Source organism: Nyctibius grandis, chromosome 23 (assembly GCF_013368605.1).
Source record: "Nyctibius grandis isolate bNycGra1 chromosome 23, bNycGra1.pri, whole genome shotgun sequence".
NCBI lineage: Eukaryota > Metazoa > Chordata > Aves > Nyctibiiformes > Nyctibiidae > Nyctibius > Nyctibius grandis.
Window position 1 is genome coordinate 8202850 of NC_090680.1, and position 24618 is coordinate 8227467.

General features: G+C 41.4%; 1 protein-coding gene across 1 annotated transcript in view; it reads left to right on the plus strand.

Annotated features, from left to right (window-relative positions):
• ALCAM (activated leukocyte cell adhesion molecule) overlaps positions 1 to 24618 on the plus strand; it is a 128272-nt gene that overhangs the window by 67366 nt on the left and 36288 nt on the right. Inside the window, exon 2 of the mRNA XM_068417320.1 lies at positions 24189 to 24289. Within this exon, the coding sequence (XP_068273421.1) occupies positions 24189 to 24289 (101 nt within the window). The remainder of the gene's footprint in view (positions 1 to 24188; positions 24290 to 24618) is intronic.

Sequence of the window (24618 nt, forward strand, 5' to 3'; positions counted from 1 at the left end):
TTTTTTTTTAAACCAGTGAAACAAGTTATAAATAGAAATAATTTTATCTGCTTGTTTAAAAGCAACTGTTATCACAGGAGAATGTAAACTCTGTTTAAGATGGCATATCCTCTGTAAACAATGAAGATAAGAAATGCTGCATTCTGTGTTTGGTGAAAGACAAACTACAAGTTAAGGTGATGAACCATAATTCTGAGGAAAGAATTATTCAGAATTTTTTTTGCTTAGCTTCAGGTACTAATGTATAAGTATGTAGACATTTAAAAAAAAAAGAAAAACCCCGAACAATTTACCTAGGATTAAAAAGCCATAGGACTGAAGATAACTGTTTAGATGTGTTCGTCACTAAAATTACAATGTAAAGTTAGGCAGAAAAGAAAATCACACGAGTGTTATCCTTAGTGTATCGCTTCATTGAATACGAGAGAACCAAAAGGCTGCATGTTAATACACACTTCACTCCCCTCCAGTGGCTGTATCCAGAAGATGAGAGTGGGTTTGTTTCTTTGATAGATGAATAGAAGAAATAAGGAAGAGGCAGGAAAGCAGGTGTGTCAGGACCTAGCAAGTGTCCTTCTGAAGAGAAAACAGCTAAGTCCATAGTTTATCTTATTAGCTTTTAGGCTTTGAATTAATCTGCAAAGTAATATCTGCTGAAAAGTACAGAGTAAGGTGTTCTTTAGTAATTATTCCTAAGCATGTGTTTCTGGTATGATAAGTGACTATGCAGAGCGGTTCTGGCTGTGATGGAAAACGGGGAAAAATCTGTCCTTGGTTTGCACTGAGTACAGCGGCTAGCATAGGTGTATCCAGCTGGGAATGCCAAAGCCAGCTGGAATAGCTATTATTTTACTAAATAGATGGTCTTTATCTCTTGGGGTTTTATTGGTTACCAAAAGGTTTGATGTTTTTTCTCTTTAGTAAATAGTTTTAGCAAGCTTAATGATTTTCAAAAAATAAACACATGAGTTAAAAGATGCATTCATCAGCTATAAGACTGTGCAGCTTTCCTGCTGTCAGAGGAGCTTGTACAGGCTGAGGTTCGTAAGCGGTGTAGGTGTGCATTCTGATTATTTTTTTTTCTTGTTTGTATGATAAATTTGTGTTTAAGATGAGATGATAGAGTATCTCATGAGGTGTCTTCAATGCCCTGAGAAATAGCGTTTGAACCAGTTTCATTGTCCTGCTCTAACAGTGTGATTTATGGAAGGTCTCTTAAGATAGATCGTATGTTTTTCTCAAGATTTTGAATGCATTGAGTATTTACTTTCAGTTGAAACCTGTGATTTTAAAAGATGCAGGTGTGAAGACTGAGAGGAAGAAGTGAAGTGCTGACATTGAGAGAGCTTTTCTGTCCCCTCTCTCTCCTCTCTGCTGGAAGGGGAAACCAAGGTTGAATGATGCACAGCAAATTACATGAAATTGTTTTATAACTTTGGAGGGTGACATCAACAAATCCAGCATTCAAAAACATGTCTGGTTCACGGTGTAAACTTCACTATCTAATCCCACTGGGATGCAAGGGAGAGGAGATAGTGTGCAAAAGACATTTAAAGACTAACATACTAACGCTGTTAGTGGTTTATAGAGCTTGTTTTATCTCCTAGTGCCACTACTTTTCACTCTTAACTGGCATCACACCCGTGATTTTGGAGAGTGTTTCTTTTGCCACAGTTATGTGCTGCTGTCACGTGAAAGGTGGATCTATTCAAGATGTTGCAAAGCTTCTCTGTTCCATGTCTGCGTAGTCTTCAATCCTCCAAGGCCGTGGTACCCAAAATCAACCTGCAGCAGTGTTCTATTAACCTCTTGGAGCTGCAAGTAGATAACTTCAATTATCTAGAGTCCCACTAGTGCATAGATTATGTAGCTCGGCCCTTAGAAAATTATCTCCCAAGCAAATACACAAAACTGAATAGCTGAAACTCCTAATCATAAAGCAGAAGACATTCTGCATTGCCGTTTAAGCTGTACTTTAATTTATCTAACACGTGTACACCGAACGCCAGCAATCTGGAGTTTTTGTTAAATCTTCACCATTTACCCACCATAGCTTGTTTTTATTCTTTTGAACGTTCCTTCTGGATTGACTGTTCTTATCCCTTGTGTGCTTTCAACTGGTGTTTAAAAAGTCCTTCTTTTCTTTTGTTCATCAAAAGAAAAAAAAATAGCAGAATCACCACATCTGTCTTGGTATGCAGATTGCCACTTTCTGCTTTGGGTTCCCATGGTTTGTAAGGAAAAGTACTGCAAAGTTATCTTAACATTTCAAATTCAAATGTAAATCTTTTCTTATTCAAAAACATTGTCAGTAAAAGGGGAAGAATTATCTTCAGAGATTGCTGAGGTAGAGTATGGCTGAGCAAGTCAAACATACTTAATCTTTTAGGGGGGATTCTAAATTTTGTTTAGGTTTGCTTTGGCTGGGAATGAGTCGGGATGGGCTTCATCCCCACCTTTCTGTCAAAGCTTTGCAGAACTAAGGGGAGCGGGGAAAGGCGCTTGAGACATTGACATGGAAATAAGCAGCTCTGAGTCCGCAGCTTTGAATGCCTGCTAAGGGCAGGGCTAATAAATAAAGCGTCACCATTTTTTCATTGCTCATTTTTAGCAGAGCCTTAGCACTCTGGTGACAATTTAAATAGGAGCTCACAAGGATTAAGAGTTAATATTTTTCATCAGGAACTTTTCCCTAACAAAAACAGTCAGAATTGTCCGTACAATTAAAATGAGATATTCCTTGGCTACCAGATTTGTGTGCTGCTGTATTTAGCTCATGTAACTTACTATTTGATTTGCAGAGTTTTATATGGAGGAGTGTGTCTTGGTGTGCGTTGATACAAAATGAGCATTTTCTGACAACTTTTGTCTCTGGCAAAGCTCTAAATAAAGGAAAAAAGGGAAACAATATTGAATGAAACACTAGTGCTGTGCACTGGTAATGCTTGGGCATACCAGATATGATGTGTCTGTCAGCCCGCTCTCCTGAAACATCCCTTAAATTTTAATTTTAATGTATCTTTTTTCATTCTTATTAATATACTTTGTTGTTCCATACACTGCTGCCACATTGTATTACAAGTACCTACACATGAAATCTGCTCTGCTTTTCTCTCACCTCTGGGTCTTTTCCAGCACGAATACTGTCTGTACGTGTCCTCTTCCTTTCTGCTGACATTTGCTTTGGATTATTTTTCCCCATAATACAGTATCAAGCTTTTTTTTTCTGGGTAGCATCTAATCAGGGTTTCTATCTCATATTCGAAGTACTATGAATGGTTCAGCGTTGTGATCCGAGCACCAACACTTTTCTCATTTTTTTAAAACTTAATGGAGGCTTCAATAGTATCATGACAACTTTTTACTTCTTTTTTTTTGTGTGTGTGTTAAAAGAATGCTGAGTAATACCAAGTTTCATACTATTGATAGGTGTCCCTAAATAACGTAATGCATTACGTTTTACTGGGCTCCAATGTTCTTTGACACAAATAGATTAAAGTCTATGATGTTGCAAGTTTGGAGTGTTTTACCTAAATATTTTTAGAAGAAAACTAAGCAGAAATCCTTTATGTTTATCAAAGCCTAGATTTATTACAATCTTTAAATAATTTACAATGTGTTTCATGTATAAGCTTTCAAATTTGAATGGCTTTTAAAAATGATGCTTTTTAACTGTTAAAAAAAATCAGTTAGCTCAAGCTTTGTAGTCACAAGTCATCAATGTTGAGTGAGAATAAAAATTTTAATCCATTTTGACATAAAGTAGGTGTTTTTTACAATTCTCCACATTATCTTAACAAAATGAATGAGCTTTCATTAGGAAAAAAGTTAAAAGTACAAGATTAAAGTTGATGAGCTAAATCAGGGTGTCCTGCTTGGCTGATATAAATCCATGATTAAAATCAGTGATTTGATTTAAATCAATCCACTGTTCTTTCAGCCAATCCGAAAGGAACCGTTCTTCATTTCCTGCCTGATTAGAATCTCTTCTGTAAGATTAGTTAGGATTGTGCCTTCATACAGCAAATCTGCTGCACCCTCTGAATTCCCTGAATATTGTTTTGGGGATTAAAGACCTTTTTTCCTGTTGTTTTCCTGCTTTTCAAATAATAGCTTTAATGAAGTGATACTTCGCTAGAACAGTATACAGTATACAGTCTTGTCCCTTAATAGCTGGGGACAGAAAAACGGGTCTACAGTCATAGCTCACCTTCTCTGTTACGGACCATTTCAGCTGGACAACTTCTTCAAATACCAGGGAGAGGGTAGATGCTCCCTTGTATCTTCCTGCTGTCAGTCCATCACACTGGGAGTGAAGTTCCTGGGTGCCTGCCTCCCTGAGAGCTACGTCTGTGCAGCCTGACGGCGGGTGCCAGGTTACCCTTCTTCATGGAAACGACTGAAAATAGAGGTGCAGAGAGGTAACTACTTAATCAGAGGCAGTGGAGCTAAGAATGGCTATTTTTTTCCGTGGCTTCATGCCCATCAGTATGTCCACTGGAGACGAAGCCGGTGGAGGTTCCCGTGGAAGCTTATGTTCTCCTGGGAGACCTGCAAACTTCTCCACGGGGTGGATGCTCTGGTAGCCTGGCCATTTAAGCTTGTTTTGCAGCCACCTTCTCAGCTGGCCACTATTTTTTCTTTTTTCCCCTCTCGTCCCCAGCTTCACAACATTTCTGGATATGAAGTATCTCCTATTTCCCTGTGAAACTTTAATGAAAATTGTCGAGTTCTTAACCCGTTGGCTTCCTGTGGGGGTATGCATGAGCAGCACAATCGCCCAAGCTTCATTTTCCTTAGGTGGAAAGAAAAGCCTCTAACATAGCTCTAAAGAAGGTGCATCGTACTAACTGTATTCCAGTTATTTTTGGGCGTACAGAAGCATCCTATGTTGGCAAACTCCTTTGTTCTCTGAAGTATAACTGAACAGCGATTTCTGTTGTAGCTGTTGTATCCATCCTGAAAAATAAAGAACTTATTTCAGCCTGGTGGGAAATCCAGGACAAAACCAGAATGTTTTACTGCATTTCACTTGGGCCCATAAGCTGATTTCTTCAGGAAAGGCTTTAGCTGTTGATTTTCTTACTTTGGTTGGTCTGTGAGACAAGTCCTAGGAAGGATGGTCTTCTGTAGCAGGACTGTGGAGAACCCAACCCAAATCAGCTTGCCAAATGCTGCCTGCCTGGCCTCTGCCAGGTTGGACATTAGGAAGAATTTCTTTTCAGAAAGGGTCATTAGCCATTGGAAGGGGCTGCCCAGGGAGGTGGTGGAGTCACCATCTCTGGAGGTGTTTAAGAAAAGACTGGACATGGCACTTAGTGCCATGGTCTAGTTGCCATGGTGGTGTCAGGGCAACGTTTGGACTCGATGATCCCAGAGGTCTCTTCCAACCTGACTGATTCTGTGATTCTGCCGGTCACACGAGCTTTGTACTTCAGCTTCACTGTACAAGAGGGTTTTCAATAAGGCTCTTCTCCTCCTTCGCTTTCCTTTCTTACTTAGATGGCACAGCTGTTTAAGAAAGCAATTACCACGTACTCCTGATCTTTGGAGTGCCCCGTATTGTGAGATACAGGGGAGGCATGGAGGCATCTATAAAGTAGTACTTTATTAATAACGTGCAGAGATATTGTGTTTGAAAACAATACTACTGCCAATTCTAGAAGCTGAAGAATTTACCTTTATGATGAAAATGAAAAATGTGTAAAAGCTTGCTTGTACTTAGGACAAGCAAACAATGTTTCATTACATAGAATATAATTTAAAATATGTTACGGGAATTCACATTTTCTAAAGAAGGAGTTGGCAAATCAAATTAGTTTTGAATTCAGGAAACCTCTTGTTGAGGGATTCAGACAAGCCATGGGGTACTCTCTGGAAAACATCAAGGCAAGGGAAGTATTGTGTGGGCTTTTATCACATTTTAGTCATTTTGAGAAGAAAATATGTTTTAATATTTTTATATGTGCAAAATGGCTCATATGGCAATTTAATGAGAAAGAAATGACATGTACCTAAAAGAAATATAGATAATGAAAACATACTCAGATGCATTCAGCTTGATTTGAGGTGAATTGTTTTGATTGTTGAGTACTTAATATATTGAGGGATTTTTTAAAATAGCTATGATGCATATTAATTTTATGGTGAACTCATTTCAGTGCTGCAGCAGCCAATACTTACATGGACTGTCTAGAGAGGAAAAATAATTCCTCTCTAGAGCAGCTGTTGGTGCACAGGAGGCAGGTTTAGGTGTGAAGCTACTTTTAGGGACTTGTTGGTATTTCAGCCTCAAAGCAGAGGCGTGATGCTTATTAAATGGTGTCTTAGGATAATGCTAAGGGTATAACGTGAACAGTGCTGCAGAAACCCTCTTAAAACTGAAGCCTGGTGCTCTGTCACCAGATTCAAAGCTGCTTTGTGCCAGCTGTCCATGGTTGCTCCCTCCCCGTCCCGGCTCTGCCGCAGCTGGCAGTCCTCCTCACCCGTGAAGGGCAAGGTGTTGCGTGTCTGCGGACCTTTGCTTTGCTGTTTTAAAACAAGTGTAATAGCAGTTATATCCATGGGAAACTGCGTTCAGATCCATTGGTGGAAACAGTTAAGTGGGAAATTTGGTATTTTTAGGCTCTTCTTTTAAAGCGCTGTTTCTGGAGGTCCAGGTTCACAGCCCTTGTGTGCAGAAGCTGCAGGTTCCTGTTCAAAGGTCCCCATCCTGCTCTGGAAGGAAGGAACGACCGGGGACCGGCTGGTGCGCAGGGGGTGTACTTCTGTAGTGAAGTGGGAGTCAGCCTCTTCTCCCAGGCAACTAGCGATAGGCCAAGAGGACACAGCCTCAAGCTTTGCCAGGGGAGGTTCAGGTTGGACATTAGGAAGAATTTCTTTTCAGAAAGGGTCATTAGACGTTGGAAGGGGCTGCCCAGGGAGGTGGTGGAGTCACCATCTCTGGATGTGTTTAAGAAAAGACTGGACATGGCACTTAGTGCCATGGTCTGGTTGACATGGTGGTGTCAGGGCAACGGTTGGACTCGATGATCCCAGAGGTCTCTTCCAACCTGGTTGATTCTGTGATTCTGAAGCCCTGCTCCAGGAGGGCTACACCCGGCACCTCCACCAGGTCTCAAAACCCAGCCTCTTCAATGTTGTCACTGAATTTTGTGGATTTGGTTTGGGCTGTGAATATCTTATCTTTCAGACTGAATTTGCATATCAAATGCATTTAAGAAAAGGAAAAAAGCATATAAAAAAAAAAGTTAAAGCAAATCAACCTAAAAAGCTGATTTGTACCTGTGAGAAACTGAAAGCAGCTGCCGCTTTGCTGGGGGTGGCCTTGGGTTACTCTGGTTCGTTGTTTGGGTTTTTGTTGTGCGGGTTTTGGGTTGTGGAGTTTTTTGCAAGACCCAATTAAGACCAAACTAAAATTAGATACGTTATCCCAAATACCATTGATTCACCCCCACGCACACACAACCCACCCCCCACGTGTTGTGGCATCCCTCCGTTCTGTCAGACGAGCCGACACTGACATTTCTGCAAGGACCCTGGTCTCTTAAAAAGGGCGACTTCTGAAGAATAAAACTTTGCAAAGTCACTTCTGTCTTCACTGTGCGACATTTGTTTCCCATTAATTTAGAGTAAAAAGGTTTGTTGTCAGTATCGGGGCATTAAAAACATACATCATTCCCTGAGCTGCTCAGACATGGTCAAAGCTCACATAAATAATTCTCCAGCCTTGGTATTTTACAGAGGGCACCATCTGGCTCCAAAAAGGAAAAAGGATTCCGGAACTAATAATTAGTTTTCAGGATTTCTTCAGAATAATTGGGTATAGGAGCATTTTTTAAAATATGTGTGCTAATTAGTGCATGTTTTTATGGAAGCTGGAGACTATTAAAAACCATTCTGCTTCCTCACAAAAGACAGAACAACAAGTTTTTTGTCTTTGGGTGCCAGATGCTTTGCCCCACTGAGCCATCCTAGCATGCCTCCTGACACTAAGAGATGGTTTGAAGTAGCTGTGAGATTGTTTTGTCCTTTTAGAAGTGTTTTCTGCCAGGTATCCAGCACGGTCACGTTCCTCTTGACACAGAGTAGTGCTTAGGAAGGGTTGTAGGTAGCCGGTGCTCCAGGAGTCCCCTGGGGCGCGATGGCTTTGAGAGCCACAGCACAGCAGGATGACTTGTGACTGACTGACTCAGGGGTGCTTTTGACTTACCAAAAGCTGAAGCAGTCCTTTGCCGGGCCTGGTGCGAGTGCTGTTTCTCTGCAGAAAACACAAGGTGACTCTTAGGAAAGCCCTCGTGACTCTTAGGTACCTCTCATTTATTTTGCGGTACAAAGATGTGCACGAAGGTTCTCCCTTCAGTAGGTGATGTGCTTCAGCCTGGCACAACAGTAGCTTGTGTGCTTGGCCAACGTATGGGCTATGTGGCAAACGCTTTGTCTTCGATGGTTTTTGCAAAAATGGTAGTGCTCTGAGTACACAGTTAGTGTCAAAAAATGGCTAACTAGCAGTGTACAGGTAAAAGCTCCTGCCACAAATCAAAATAACAACTCGGGAGACCTGTCCTCTGTGTTCTTGCTCCGGGAGAAGTGGCATATGGGTGGCAGCAGCACCTAGTTAAGGAAATTGGTAATTACAGCCCAAATATATAGGTCAAAAAAGAATGTTGAACTGTACTTAAAAGTGCAGTTGGGCATTAATGCACTTTACAAGGGCATAATGCACTGCAGAAGCTGTTATGCTAACTAATGCATAGAGTTTCTGACAGGTATTTAGAGAAAGCGACCAACTTTCACGCCAAGATATGTGTTTATAGTTTCAGTGACAGCATAAGTGTGGCCGCTCTGCGCTGGAAGCTACGTGTCTAACTGGGGTGGGCTGCTCCGAAGGATTTGCTGTTCGCTCAACCATTCACATCGAAATCTAAAATTACAAGCATCCCAGTCTGTGCAGCTGCTATAATTTCTGATACTGCTGTTCAGGACTACGTCAACATGAGCGGCATGTAGCAAACGCATTCCCTAAAGCCAGTGTGGTGTATTACCCGGGTAGTCTCAGTTTCTCTGTTCCTGCAAACCACGTACCAGATTTTATTTGTGGCAGAGGCGCGTGCTGCGTGCCTGGAGTTGGGGCGCTCACTGAGCAGGGGTTTTGCTCAGGAAGTAACAGTGGCTCCACGGGGGTCCTGAAGTGCTGCACTGAAGGCTGGGCTGTGTCCCTGAGCAGTTGGTTGGTCGTGCCTCTTTATTATCTTATAAATGGGGTCCTGGACTTTCGGGAAGCTATCACAATATGTATAATAATAGGGAAGCCTAGTCAGCATAACTGTTTTCTAGTAGTAATGCTGATGTTTTGTGCCCTCGTCCTCATGCTGTGGGATTATTTGTTCTTGAAGATAAATACGTGCATAAATATTTGAAAGATTAAACTTCGGTACTGCTTCTGTTTGCACATGCTTACAGTAACTCTTTGGTACCCTTTTTGGGACTACAGATAGGCCTTACAACGTATGCTGCTGCTTTTAAACTGTATAGCAACACTGTATTTGCAGAAAGCAATGCCTACAGTTTAAAATTCTAGAAAGTAACTGGTATATTAATTTAAAAAATGAATAGGAACCATACTTTGCATTTCTAACCCTTCACGTTTTTTTTCCAGAGGGCAGCTGAGACTTACAGCAATTTGTTCAATAACTGGACAGTACCTATATGTTCTAATGTTATCTTATACTGGAAAATCATTGTAAGCTGTGAGCCCATCTACCAGATTTGAGCTGCAGTTGTGTGGTCCTTTCCAGAATTGTTTTATATATGCAGCATTATTTTAAGCAATGGGGTTTTTTTTGTAAAAACAACAAATAATTCATGCAAAGAAGAAAAGTAATAGTGCATCAGATGCTATCTTATATATGCACGTACATATGTAAATACATATGAGGTGGAAACAGACCCCGATATTCAGCAGCGTTTCATACCATCGCACCTGTCAGTAATATCCACATGTAGAAATGATGGGCAGTGAAGCTAACACCAGCCTTACATATTTCCATATCCTTGCGTCTGTATTTCACTGTGGACTAAGAGTCTGTGTAATGTTAACTCTTTCTTTTTATGTGTAGTTTGCAGTTTGTGCTGCTGACACACCTGTTAATTTTCAGCATACTGGTTAAGAAAGGCAGACAAAGATGAAACTTCAGAAGCAAAGGTGATGCTGATTTCTCCTGTTGGTCAGAGTGCACATCTGCTTCACCTCATCCTCCTACAGCAGGAGACAGCTGCCAGTACCAGGGCTGGCTACAGGCATCTGTGAAACTTAAAAAGCCGTGTCTGTGAGCCCATTAAATCTAAGGAGAGTCTCAGAGGAGCTGTCAGTCATTTTACTGTAAATCATAAGGATTTATATCATTATACTTCCAATGAACTTCTCCTCCCCTCACACCTATGTTGTGGTGCTATCAGTGAAATGATAGGTCTTGTCTCCAGGTAACAAGAGTCTGTTGGTGATTCAGGGAGGCTCTGTTCATCTCAGCTGTGTCTCTTTGTCCTCTCCCTTATCAGTAGGGAATGCAGTTGGAAAACAGACAGAGCAGCCAAAAGTGTATCATCAGCTGGTGGGTGTCCAGCCAGCCAGAGCCACCTGATGGCACATAAAGCTGACACTTTCCATTTACCAATCTAATTCCCTAATTTGGACGGACTGGACATTTTCTGTTGAAAGCATGCACAGCTTTTTCTACCCACTCAGTGTTACGGAAGAATAAATCTGTCCTTTGTCTGTGCCCTTTAAAGTTGTAACTTCTGTAAGGCTTTTTTTTTTTTTTTGAGGTGATCAGTGCATGGTTTTCACTACAAGCAAACGAAGCTCGTTCACTGAAAATAATATTCTGTACACATTATACATATTACAGTCACAGGTTATGATTTGCTCTGTTGGTGAAATCTAACTGGTTTCTTTGGGAATAAACACTGCTAAAACCAGCAAGCAGCAGGTCTGGTAGGCGTGACTGCAGCAGAGAAGTGTGGCAGGACACTGCCTGTTCGTTAGCTGTGGACCCCACAGCCTTGATGAAGGGCAGGTAAGAAGAACATGTTTCTGTGATACCCAGTGTTGGATGCACTATTTTAGGTGCCTGTCTCGGCCGAGTGTCAGTGGAAGCTGCATTGTGCGCTTCTGCAAGTTGCCTGTCAAACTGGCATTCACTAAATGTTTTATTTCTTACGTATTGGGGTTTACAAGATTATTACAGGAGTATGGTTGGAGCTTCTGCAAATGTTTCAGAGCACTGATGAAGAGAAACAAAAATGATGCCTTCTCCCCACAGATTCTTCTCTGCTTACTGGAAACTCAATTTGCTGGAGGGGGGAATGCTGACAGCAGATAGCAAGCTGATGGCAGAAGCTGGGGAGCTGAACTGTAGGATAGTTCTGCATGAGTGAGCAAATGCCCAGGTGAATGTGCAGGTAATGGAAAGGGCAAGGTTTGAAGATCTGGAACATCCTCAGTAGTAGAGATCTGGCCTTTTTCTTTGTTTTAGGATTACTTGGCAGAGCAAATCATGATTTGAAGTAGAGGAACAACAAGCATTGTTAAAAACATTACATTACTGAAAACTGTCAGGCACTAATTTTCAACCTGGAAGGATCCTAGACAGGCAGAAGGGAAGTGCCTCTTCCTATAAGGAGGACTGCGGGCAGAACGCAGACAACTCACAAGAGGAAAGTGGTTAGAACAGTGTCTGCTGTTGAGATTCCTTCGCATAGGATGACTGTGGTGGTATTGATTTAACTACATTAGTTTTTGCATTATCTTGGTTTTCCTAATTCCAATTTTTTTCCATTGCATTTATTTACTTCTAATTAGAGTGATCAGTGATTTTTTTTTTTTTTTTTTTCCCTCAGTCTTTGCAAAATGATCCTCTGATTTGCTTTCTGGTACCTTGATTTTTCTCTTGAGACTACATCATGCTTAAAGAAGTGGAAGAAATATATACACATTTTGGGAAGTACATCCTTTATAAAATATAAATTGTTAGTAAGTTTTCATTTATCAAGGAACTCAGTATTTTTTTTATTTACCTCTATAGTGGGAGATATGGGTAATTCCTATCTATTACTGTGCTGCCAAGCCTTAGGTATGTTAACCACGCAATTGTCACTAAGTGGAAATAGAAGAGGCGCATAAAGCAAGTGAGGAAAACCAAGTAGCTTTAATGCTTCTGTTGACTCCACCAACGTGGCCACGGAGCCATTCCACATATTTGATTGGGAGTAGGTGGATTCAGGGTCAGACTTTCCTATGATGCTGTAGTCTTTGTGTGCGTCCTTGCATCTGGCCAGTGCCAGGGGAAGAAAATGCTGCTTATCAGCTGCTTTTCCAAAGCTAGGGGCTTGCTTGAACTATTTTCCTTTGTTTTGATGCAAGAGATGGAGCATAGATCCAAAAGGCATATGTTTCTTAGGTAGTGCCTAACTCCTAAAAAAGTATATGAAAGGTCCATCTGCTTCTTGTCCTCTTACCTGCTTATGCATCCTCACAGACCAAAATCTGAAGGGATGTGCTTACAAGGGATACTTCTATATAGACAAGCTAGCGTATACTTTACTAGCATACGTGGACCATGATGTGTGTGAAAGAAAACTTTTTTTTTTCCCCCAGTGTTTTCCATAGTTGGAGAGGAGCACCCTGGGCCAGGGACTCAGGACTGTTAAACAGGGATCACAGTGAAGTCTTAACATGGTGCTGTGATTGCACCTTCCCAGTAACAGCAGTTGACCAAGTGGGATGCAGTGACCACCTCTCTGTCATCTTGTGGTTGCTTCTTCTCATTGGTTTAATCCTGCGCAGGCTGATAGGAGGAGGTTAACGGCTGTGGTAGGAAGGGAGCCCAAGTGTCTCAGTCTACAAGAAACCTTCCGTTTGCTTCCAGGTGCCCCTGGAAGGAGTCAGCAGGTTTGGACCCCCTTTGCCATCTCCACTCCGGTACCCCCATGGTTGCAGCCCCGTTTCCCAGGCCTCTCGCCGCAGAGCAGCAGCAGCAGGCGCAGGGGGAAGGATATAAGTGGCAAAAGTTCAAGGTCCTTTTTCAGAAGGTCTTCTCCCTTGGTGCACTGCCAACCTGACATTGACTTAGAATCTAGGATGACAGGGCAATATACTCTTGCTTAGAATACCAAAACAAAATCTCTCATAGTTCTGATACGAAAACAGACACTGTTTAGCCTTTTATTCAGCATTTATGTATAAATTATGTGTTTTTTCTGCACTATTAGCCTGTGGGGTTTATTGATCCACACTGTCAATATCAAGTTATGAAAAAGCAAGAGGGCCAGCTCTGGTTTTAGTATGCTGTGTATTGACTTTTTTTTAAAAAAAAGGAAAAAAGAATTCCTAACGAAACATAATGGGGGATTTTAGATAATTATTTTTGAGCTATAGGTTTTATTTGACTTAATAGAAACTTTTAAGTCCCTTTAGGCTATTGGATACACAGCAGCATTGCTGCCTAGCACAAGAAGACAAAAAACAATTGTAGTAGTTTTAGCAAATGGAAAAGTGCTTTGAAAGGGCAACTGAGAAGCGTAACAGAAGTACACTGCAGGAGCAGCCAGAGAGAGCGAGAAGCTTCACCAAGCTACAAAGACTTTGTTGATCCCATTTTACCTAATTTCGTATACCCTTTAAAGTTGAAACTCACTGTAGTATTGACTGAGAAACTGTTTTCCCACATTTGCTGCTCATCTCTTGGCAGATAGCTTGTATCATCAAACTTTAGTCAGCTACAACTCACTTCCCTGGCAGATGGGCCAGAGCATTTGTAAAAAATCACACCACATGTTGGTAACTATTTTAATAAATTATTTTCAATTTTCCAGTATGTTAAAAAAAATAATCATAGTTCCTTTAGTCACGGCTACATCTTGAACAGAAGTATTTATAGGAAGATATGTTGGCCATCTTATCTTTTCCTCTGAATTATGAAAACTATCCTAAGCAATATTTTGTAAAAATTTACATCCAAGTAAATCATTAACAGTGGCCTTTCAGCTGCAGCATCAACTGTAGGAAAGATAGCTTTTTTTCCCCACTGTATGGTGCTCATAAAAAACACAGCTGGGTTTTCTGATGCTGACCACAACTTGAGAATATTGGATGTGTCTTTTGATGTGGTTCCACCCAGATCTTGTGGAAACATTGTCTCTGCTACAGTTATACTCATTCAAGCATTTTTAAGCAGGTAAATGTTTTTTCCCTGAGTGCTATTTGTAAATATTTGTTTGGAATTACACTACATTTTTTCCTACTTACAGCAACACTACTATATATGTAACTTTTTAAAACCTGTAAGGTTTACTCAAAAGACTTGAAAATTTAAACTCACAAATCAGCCTGCAAAACGAATCTCACTGGTTTTGGATTAGCACCGAATCCAGAGAGAGTGAGTCATGTAATTCTGAGCCAAAAGCTGGGTTTTCTGTAAAATAGTGTGATTAGAAGGGGATTGCAAGCACAGGTGATGTTTTGGGGTGGTGGTTTGTGGAAGGAAGCTTAGGACTTTTCCTTTGAAAAGAAAATTTTGCTATAACAAAGCCCATGCAGTACAAAGGCACTGGTGGCTTTCATGCTTTTTCCTTCCAGTTCTTTAGTAGATTTTGGAGCCTTCCTGATTTAAAAGGGAACGGATTAAAAAGCAGAGATGCGCTTACTGCTGCTAAGCAAACCAGAGCTTTGCTGGTCCCATTTCAGAGCTCTTGGTCTTGGTAGTTTCCTTTGTCTTCTCGGAGCTGGGCATTGGAACGGAGGCTGAGGTGGGAAGGTAGGAGGGTTAATGTGCTGACACAAATAGTTCATTTTGCGGTAGCACTTTGCATTACTTACTGAGCTTCGAACTGATCATTTGGTCTCAAGCTTTGCAGAAGCTAATGCTAGGAACAACTTTTCCATGTAGTTTGAAAGCTTTGCTGACTTGGAAAGCAGTATCTGTTTTACTTTAAGTGAAACACTAATGCATTTTATTATGGGTATTCGAATTTTAAAGGGGTATGACTGTACAAATTTCTTTTTCATACCTATAAAAAATTGTGAAAACTTTTTATGATTATGATTACTGTCATGATTATTGCTTTATATATAACATTTAAAGTTCCTGAGCTGACAAAAGGTTATTAGTCATCATTATTTAGATGCAATCTGGGCATTTTGGTATATTCAGACTGAAGAAGCTTTTCTTCTGTATGTTCTCCAGAGTGCTGCTTTAGCAGGATGGAAAATATTCAGAGAAATGCTCAGTGTGAAGCTCCCTAGGGTAAAGCTTACAGTAATGATCACCTCTGTAGACTACGCACTGTAGCATCTACTACGATCCCGTCTGCTCATGGAAGAACAGAACTTTCTCAGACCTCTGCCTTGCAGATCGAAACGTCCCTCAGTCTTTTCAAAAGCTTGTGCTAAAATCGTTCCAAATCAAGCTGACAGGAGGGGAGCGTACAGATGCAAAAGCTGTATTCTGGTGTGGGAAGTGGAGAAAATCTCCACCGAATTACTGAAACAGCTGGATGTTTTGAAATCTTAGAGCAGAAATAGCCCTCAGTGGCATAAACAGCAGTTGAGTAGTCTGGTTTGTGAACAGGCACCCAGAGATTTATTTGGTCATGTTGCAGGACTTTGAAAACTGTGGTTGAAGTGCTCCGTGGGATTTTGGACCTGAACTTATGGAGACCCCAGCCTTGAGCTCACACTTAGGGTCACGTAGACAGCCAAGCTCTGTGCTTCTGTAGGAAAACTGTCCATCCTGTGCAGCGGATGGCTGGCTGAACCACAGAGCAAAATGCCAGTGAGAAGCATGCATTGGCCTCTGTCTTCTTGTGACCAGAGATGGAGGAGGGGGCTGACGATTTCTTTATTGATAAGATGATAGAGCCAGTGCAGCCTTGGTCAGATGTGACAGATTATCTCAGCTAGTTTCTAATTATAGCTGATTTCTTGTACTGATAAGGAAAACATTTGATTTGTAAAGAACTTGAAAGGAATAGGAGCATATTAGCTGTTAGTGTTTATAAGAGAGAGGATTTCTGAAGTGTTGAAGTGTTTCCTTTAGTGTTTTTTTCTCATTTATAAGGAGAAACTCTGGGTGTTTTAAACAAGTGTAATGCTTTGTGTAGAGTAACGAGAGCTGAATTCTGCTGGCATTTAATACCTGCTCCCTGGCTCTGGTGTTTTCTGTATCTCTGTAGCTTTAAATACCCTGCCTGTTTCCTGATGTGTACTGCCTGCTGCCTTGATGCTGCTGGGTGCCAAGCCCCATCTCCCTAATCTGCCTGAGTACTCACCAAAATCAGCATTAAGCTGATAGTAATTAAGCTGGTAAGTGCTCCTGTTTGTGCAGGTTTGGCTACTTGTCTCTTTGGAGTTAAGTAAGTGTTTCTTTGACCAGCTTGTCAAAAGAGAACTCAACATCTTTCAGAATCAGAACCATGTTTTGAGTTGGGTCTTGCCAAAAAAAACCTAACCCCGAATGTGCATTCCCATTCAGTTACTTCACAGCTTCAAAGAGCTCCAGTTAGCAGTGACGATTCCAAAGGGTAATTGCTGTCCATTTCATCAGTGCTTATAAGATGATAAAGGATTTTTTCTCCTTTGGTGTTAAAATTACCAGTGCTCTAATATTATTCAGGGTTTAAAACTCATTGAAGGAATGCTGTGATAGAGTAGAAGAAACCCTTCAGCAAGTTCTGTTATGTTGTTTTACAAGCGTGTGTTAGATTAAATACTGTTGGATATGTTTATCTGCGGTTAGTTTCCCTCTTGGATAATATCGATGATTCTCTTGTAACTAATAGCCCTTTTGAAGTCCTAGTCACCCCCGTGTGGATTTGTTTCGCTATTTAAACAGGTAGAGATAAGAAACAATATACTGTTTATATAACCTGTATCAGATAACATGTCCACAAACCCATGCTCTTTTGTCTTTAGTCATAGTTGTACAATGAAGGTAGTAGATGTTTGAATTTTCTTGGAAGTGTTTGCCCTGCTTCCCTATTTGATGCCCAGCGTATGAAACAAGGAATGATCATAACCGCCAAACTGAAATGGGGGCTATCATAGGCGTGAATTTTGATAACACAAGCGTGGGGTTTTTTTGCTTGCTTTAACCAGTCTTTTGACATCTTGTGTTTTCTGTGCTGTGTCAGAAGATTAATGACCAAGGGCGCATCTGTGTGAGCTGTGCGTAAGAGTGCCTGTTGTAGCTTATGTGAAGAGGCTTGTTTTCAGTAAAGTGAGCTGGATCACAAGGGTGAGCTTGTTGGAAAAATGGCACCTGGATGTTACGACCTGGTCGCAACTAGTTCATAAATCCCTTGGAGTAAATTAAGGTGAAACGACACCAAATAACTGGTATGAAATTAAGAACAATTTATTAATACAGGGAAAGTTGCATGGTTGTAAGTGTCTTGGGTTTCTAAAGGCATTGAGAAAAGAGAGAAAAGGGAAAAGGAAAAGAGAAAGAGGATAGAGACTATGAAAGAGGAAAAGAGAGATCACCACCCTTGGATCCAGCGATGTAAGTTGTCTGTAGTGTTGGTAAATCACTTGCAGAGTTGCTCCTTCAGTAAATCGCTTGCAGGATCGGTCCTCAGGTGGCGGGCAGGAGCGCACCAGCATCCCAAGGGAGAAGGTCTCAACACTTTAGGTCATTTGCATGCGAGATAGGAGAGGGTGGTAACATCCCTCTTGTCTCCCCCCCTTCGCTCACTTCTCGTGCTAATTGGGACACCTGCGCTTTGTAGTCATAGATTGTTCTCGAAATGAGTCGGTGGTCCCCCAAGGGGTGTCTGGTGGTTGTGATCCCCCCTAGCTGTGGTGTCCGCTGTATGACCCCACTCTGCACAAGCGTGGTTGATGCCTTGCAAAGTTGTTGCACATGTAGGCTGGCCCCAAGGAAAAGATACCATCCGGCCTCCGCAGGACTTATCTCTTCCTCCAGCCAGAGTTGTCAAACAAGTTGTTTAAGGCATACAAACTCTGTCCGTCACACTGGGCCTCTGTTGCAGAGGTCTGCAGAGTCAAGACTGAGTGGTGTTTGGCTCCTAGGCTGTTGTGGCTTGGAAAAAGAATGATTAAAGTCCCATTATATCCATACAGGACTCACCCTTTTTCAGCTGACTTTGTGAGGCCCAGGTGGGGAAACATGAGGCCCATGACATGTTTGCTCTATTTTCTCTTCTCTGCTCCCATGATCAGTGTTGTGAATGTCTTTAAAGTTTACTAAATGTCTTACTGGAAAAGTTACTTTTTGTCAGGCAAGGAAAAGAGAGGGAGAAAAAATAGTTAAAAGTTGAGTCCTGTCTGAAAAATCCAACTTCCATGCAGCATGGAAGGTGGCCAACCAGCTGGAAAGCAGCTTTGCAGAAAAGGTCCCAAGGGTCCTGGTGGACACCAAGTTGAGCATGAGCCAGCGATGTGCCCTTGCATCAAAGAAAGCTAATGGTATTCTGAGCTGCATTGCCAGCAGGTCAGGGAAGGTGATCTTTCCCTTCTACTCAGTGCTGGTGAGGCTTCATCTGGAGCGGTGTGTCCATTTCTGACCTGCTCAGTACAAGAGAGACATGGACATACTCATACAAGAGAGAGAGTCCGATGAAGGGCCATGAAGATGGCTGTAGGTTGCCCTACTTGAGCAGGGAGGTTGGACCAGATGACCTCCAGAGATGCCCTTCAACCTCAACCAATCTGATTCTGTGAACTCTGTTAATTTTTTATCTGAATAGTGCTTTTAATTAAATGGAAAATACTTTTCAGTGGTAAAATCCACTTTAAGGCATTATCAGTGTCAACAGTTGGGACAGTAAGTACCTGCTGGCAAGTCTTGTCTTTTTCAAAGCTGGAGGGTTTTTTTGTGACCCATCTTGCATTGTACCAACACCCAGCTGTCATCTATATACTGCTTTGACTTCACAAAAAAAAAAAAAAAGGAGTTAATAAAAGCATGTCCAAAAAAGAGCAAGGAAGCTGGTGAAGGGTCTAGAGAACAAGTCCTATGAGGAGCGGCTGAGGGAACTGGGGTTGTTTAGTCTGGAGTAAAGGAGGCTGAGGACAGACTTTATCACTCTCTAGAACAACCTGAAAGATTGTAGCGAGATGGGTGTTGGGAAATTACCTCAAGTTGCACCAGAGGATGTTTAGATTGGATATTAGAAAAAATTTCTTCCCCGAAATGATTGTCAAGCGTTGGAACAGGCTGCCCAGGGAAGTGGTTGAGTCACCATCCCTGGAGGTATTTAAAAGATGTGTAGATGTGGTGCTTAGGGACATGGTTTTGTGGTGGACTTGGCAGTGCTGGGTTAATGGTTGGACTCGATGATCTTAATGGTCTTTTCCAACCTCAATGAGTCTATGTTATGAAAGGTGACTTCCTGATCTTAAGAACATGTAATTATTGTATTATAAGAAAAATCCACCTATTGCTACTTCACAGCTGATAGCAAGCAACTTAATAAAATACTTAATTCATGAGGCAAAGCTTTTTAACCTCCCACAACGTATTAAGTGCAGCTAATATAGGCTATCTGGAGGCAAGGGCCAAAACCTCAAGTAAAGATTTGGAGTGCTAATCCTAACTTAAGAGTTTCCAAAGTAGTTCACTACTGTTGCCGAGGAAGGTGTTAAATAGACATAATAGCTCTTGGTTTTGGACATTTCCATTCCAGAAGCTGCTAATTGACCTCCTGTACTTGCTGCTGCTGATTGCTGCAAAGAACTGAAGCAGCCAACATGTCCTGCTGTTTTCTGGTGATGAGACCTGGCTCCTTGGGTCCAGAAAATGTGATAGAAAGCGTCATTGCTGAACCTGCCAGGGCAGAAGCATCAGCAGTAAACAATGAGGTGCAGTAGGAAAACACAGGACATCTTTGTAGATGTAAAACATCATTTAAATCGGCGAATTCCAGGGTATTGAGGGAGGGGCAGTTGCCCGGTTTTCCATTGCTTTAGTAACTGGAAGTAAGCTGTGCTCTGGGGCAGCCGAACAGGCTGGTGAAGGTGAGTTTTGGGCAGTACCTCTGCTAGTCATAGTTTTCAGATACAGGTTCACAGTTTCTCATGGATATTGAATCTAAAGGGTGTTTGAGCAGCCCTTGTTCTGTTTTACATTTGTCATGAATATGTTACTCTTAAGCCCTTAAAAAAGGTGTTTGCAGCAAGAAAAATACTATTTCAAATGGAAGGGAGAGGTGGAAAACATGGTGACTTTCCACATGCTTCCTACAGCTTTTGTTATTTCCTTGGAGAAATATCAGCTTCCTGATTTTTAGATATTCACTTTCTATCCATTCCTCTTATATGATCCCATTGATTTAAAAATAGTAATTAGTCTAAATTATCACCTGCGTCAGGTACTCTTGGTGAGGATCTAAAATAATGACAGCATCTTCTCTGCCTTTAAGCCTCTGATCAAGGAGTCAGATGTTTTGTTTTGTCACCCAAATATGTGGGTACTGTTTGGTCCTTCCCTTGTGAAACACAGGCAGAGAGTGGGACAGAGGAGGATGCCAGTTAGCTCTGCCATGGGGACGTGGATACTACTGTAATGAAAAGCATCAACAGCAAATGCCATCTCAATTTAGCAGTGTTCTGCTGGGATCTTTCTCTGAGTCGTCATACTGCTGATGCTGCTGCTTTCCTCCTGTGTCCGAACCTACGTGGAAAGGTTTAATCTGGCTCAGAGTTTCTTCAGCGCTGGATCAAAGAGGGGGAAATGAGTTAAACCTCAGCCTGCTCAAACCTGTATGTAAAGACATGGAAGGAAAGTGAGCTGGATTAACCTGGTATATGGGTGTAATTCGTAGCTAGTTCAAGTAGAGCTTCTCCCGGTGTATGTGGGATGAGGTCCTGCCTCTGAATTAGTTATTAACAGCACTGGCTAATTTTATAAGGCAACATCTGAAAATCATGCAGGGGAGCTGGCTGAACTCTTAATTAGCTGCAGAAAGGTGCATCAGAAATACAGCAAGGCAGGGCATGGTGTCCGATGGCTTCTTGTAGCGTTATTCCCTACAGTTGCCTTCGCGCCCTCCTGCAGTTAATGAGGAATGAGGGCCTTGACATTGACCCTGTGTTGTGTTAGGGCATGGAGCAATTTGTTGTGTATTTGTAGATCCCGCTTTCATTTTCTTTTCCTTAGAATGAGCTGGAAACTAAGTAAAGGGCTCTCAGAAAATGATGGTTGATGGTAAGCGCTGTCATATCATTAAGCGATCATTTTGTTCTGTTTTCTTCTTCATCCCACCATTTTACAAATATATCTAATAGCAACAGAGAGAGGAATTTCCAAATTTGTTGATGTCCTTGTTTGTTTGTTTGTTTCTTAAATGTATGGGTTTGCAAAGTTGTTGTGTGGAGATTACTGCAATTCCTGCGGTGAAAGTTTGTAGTTACTCAACTAGTTTGCGCTCCTTAAACGTCCTAGATTTGTTGCTACAGAACTGGGAGAAGAATATTTTACAGTAGGACCTCTTGTATTCTTGTAAAGATCATTTATGTGTATTTGAAGTAAAACCTGTGTCTTTCTGGTTCTGTGTTAACAAATTCCTAGAAAACAGTATGATTTTGGTTTAGGCAGAATTTATGGCAAGACATGATTGAGGGGGGTGTCTGTCTTAAGGAATGCCTTTCAGATGAAAGAATTCTTCTAAAATCAGAGGCCAGTCTCTCCCTTTATCAAGCCATTCATCAATTACCTGCTCCGAATGCTAAAAATATAATCCTTTCCAGAAACAGGTTCATTCCCACTCGTGAGGCTGTTTGTCAGGCCTTTGGTAGTGTGGTAGGGTATGCTTGTTACCTTAGCAACTTGCAGGGGTTAAACGGGTGCCTAGGAGAGAACATTACAGATCCCACAGGGTCATTTTGTTTTCCCCTAACAACGAGGAATATCTCCGAGCAGGAGGAGCAGTTTCTGGTTTGTTATGTGATGTAAAATACCATTACAGAATTTCAAATTACTGACACTTGACTGGAATTTGAACGGGTAATAACCAGCTTACGAACTGAATATATATTTGCAAGCCTCTTGTAATTTTACACCCATGGGAGAGACGAATCAAAAAAGACTCTTTTTTCTAGCTTTAGCAGAAATGAAAATTGGGATTCAGCTCGCAAAGCTGAAGTTATGTTGTCCCCGCCCCGGGAGATCAGAATGAGGATCAGTGCAAGAAAAGGCCAAGGGAAAAATTTGTTCCAGCTTTGAATTTTACTTCCATTTATAGTTTGATTTCGTAAAACACTGGTCCCGTTTCCATAAAATTGAAGTTAGCTGTTTTCTTCAAAAAAATTTTTGTTTCATTTTTAGAGCTTGCACTTCTTCAGCACCATCTAGTGGACCGACCACTATTGTCATTTAGAAAACATATAGCGAATTAGAGCATACAGTCCTTATAGTGTGAATAATCTACTAATCTAATTAGTATGTTTGTGACTAATTTGGTAACAGAATCAGAAGATTAGCAGCTGTTTAGTTGAAGAGGAGCGCTGTGAAGGAAAGAAAGTTTAAGATACGTGCGGGTAGTGATGCCTGTTACCTCCTGTGTTCCTTTAGTCCATCGAGCTCCAGCCTGCTTGCCTGCTTCTCTGCCTTACCGTGTGATGTCATCCAAGTTGTAAGCTTCTCTAAGGAAGGATTTTGGGATGCTGTTTCTTTGTGCAGTACCACACAGCACAAATCACAGCCTAGTTGTCACTGTGATACAAATGATAAACACGAGCTGGTGCTAACAGTGAGCTATGAAGTCCTCAATTGAGGGAAATGCTCTGGAATCTCTCAGATTTAAATTGTAGGCAGGGAATTCTGTGTTTGGCTCTTTGAAAAGACATGATTTTGTTTAAAGAAAAAAAAAATCCCTTGGAGAAACCTCTCTATAGAGTGCACGTAGGCACTCAATAGAATTGTCGGGTCATCCCAGCGACTGCCTTGGGACTTGGAAAGAGATAAGGGGTCTGCGGCTCAGGTCTTTGGGGGCCCATGGGACCAGGTTTGCTTTTTTCCAGATCTAGCAAGAAGAGCTGAATCTCCAGAAAAATGAATGTCTCTAGAAAGACTGGGTGTTTCTACAGCCCTGGCTGTATCACCAGCATCCTACTGCTCTCTTAAATAAGGTTTCTTTGGCAGCAAGCCCTTGATTTTGCAGTTCCAGTTGCAAATGAAGGCAGAGCAAAAGGGGAGGTCTTGAGTCTCTGGGCAGAAGACCCTGACAAAAGCTGCAGACGTGAGGGTGAGAGCAGGTAGCCAGTGCACTCACTCAGTGATGCCAGGTGAGCACCAGAGGCAAAACCTCCCTCCAGCGTAAGGAACAGCAAGCATCACTGAGAGCAGGGATGACCACGGAAAACAGGAGCAGAGCAAAGTTGCATTACAGCAAATGCACCGAGTTGTAACATCTTTCCCTTTAAACTTCCTCACGTTTTAACATTTCATCACTTCAGGGTCTGTTGGTTTTGTTCAATTCACATGTTTTGGACAATGAAAGTAAGTGGGTCAGTTTTGTTCTGTAAATTTGTATGCATTAGCACAATAACATTGTGCTGAAGTTTCCAAAAAAGCTATTCTTAAATAATTCATAGAAGCATTTCGCTTCATTTTTCCAAAATCTAAATGTGCAGATTAGCTTGTTTCCCAGCTTTAAGGGAACCCAGCACTTAAATAACACCCTCTCTCTTTTCTTTCTGAGTTTTTAATGTAGTGCAGCAGTCAGAATATCGCTTGTGTGCTGGCCTCTTCACGGTATTGCATTGCAACATAACCTCTCCAGGCAGAAGTGGCCATTTTTTCAGATGAAGAAAATAAAGGTTTAGGGATTTTCCTTTTCAAGTTTTAAGTTTGGGACAATAGCTGTGAATACCCATTGCAGTGTATGTGTTCGTCCATTTGAGCGGGTGCAATCCTGTTTGAAAGTCTACTTGGTTCCCACTAACTGCAGCAGGACACATGGGTCCAAAAAGCTCATGATGTTTAAGTGAATTTAGTGTCAGGAATCCTGTTTTGTTAGAGGTTTGGGGATAAATCCTGAGTGCTGGAAAATACCCATTTAGAAAGGACATGGCTCTGTTTTTGTAGTAGCTGTGAACCAAACATTAGTTAGCATATGGGAATTCAAGAAAACGCTTAAAATTGTTTCTTCTCTTTCTGTTTCTCCTCTAGCTCTGGGATTGTACACAGTAAATGCAGTATATGGAGATACTATTACTATGCCTTGTCGTCTAGAAGTACCAGATGGTCTTATGTTTGGAAAATGGAAATATGTAAGTATAGCCTTTACATTCATTAGAGCTGATATAAGATGATGTGTGTTTTTTGTGTGTGAGATACAAGGCTCCAATCGATAGGATTTCTAGCTCGGCTACGAAGACATTCAGTCCTGTGTTTGAAGACTGCAAGATTCCAATTGCATAATTTCTGCCAAACATAGATTAGAGGTTTGAGGAATTAATTTCATTGTTCAAGAGAAATAATTATTCAGGAGTTCTCTGCCAAGCTGTATTAGAGATCTGGTATGTTACCCAGTGGTGTCTCACTCGCCTGACAGAGCCATCGTTGTACATTTGAATACTTTTGAAGCGGGTTGCCTGAA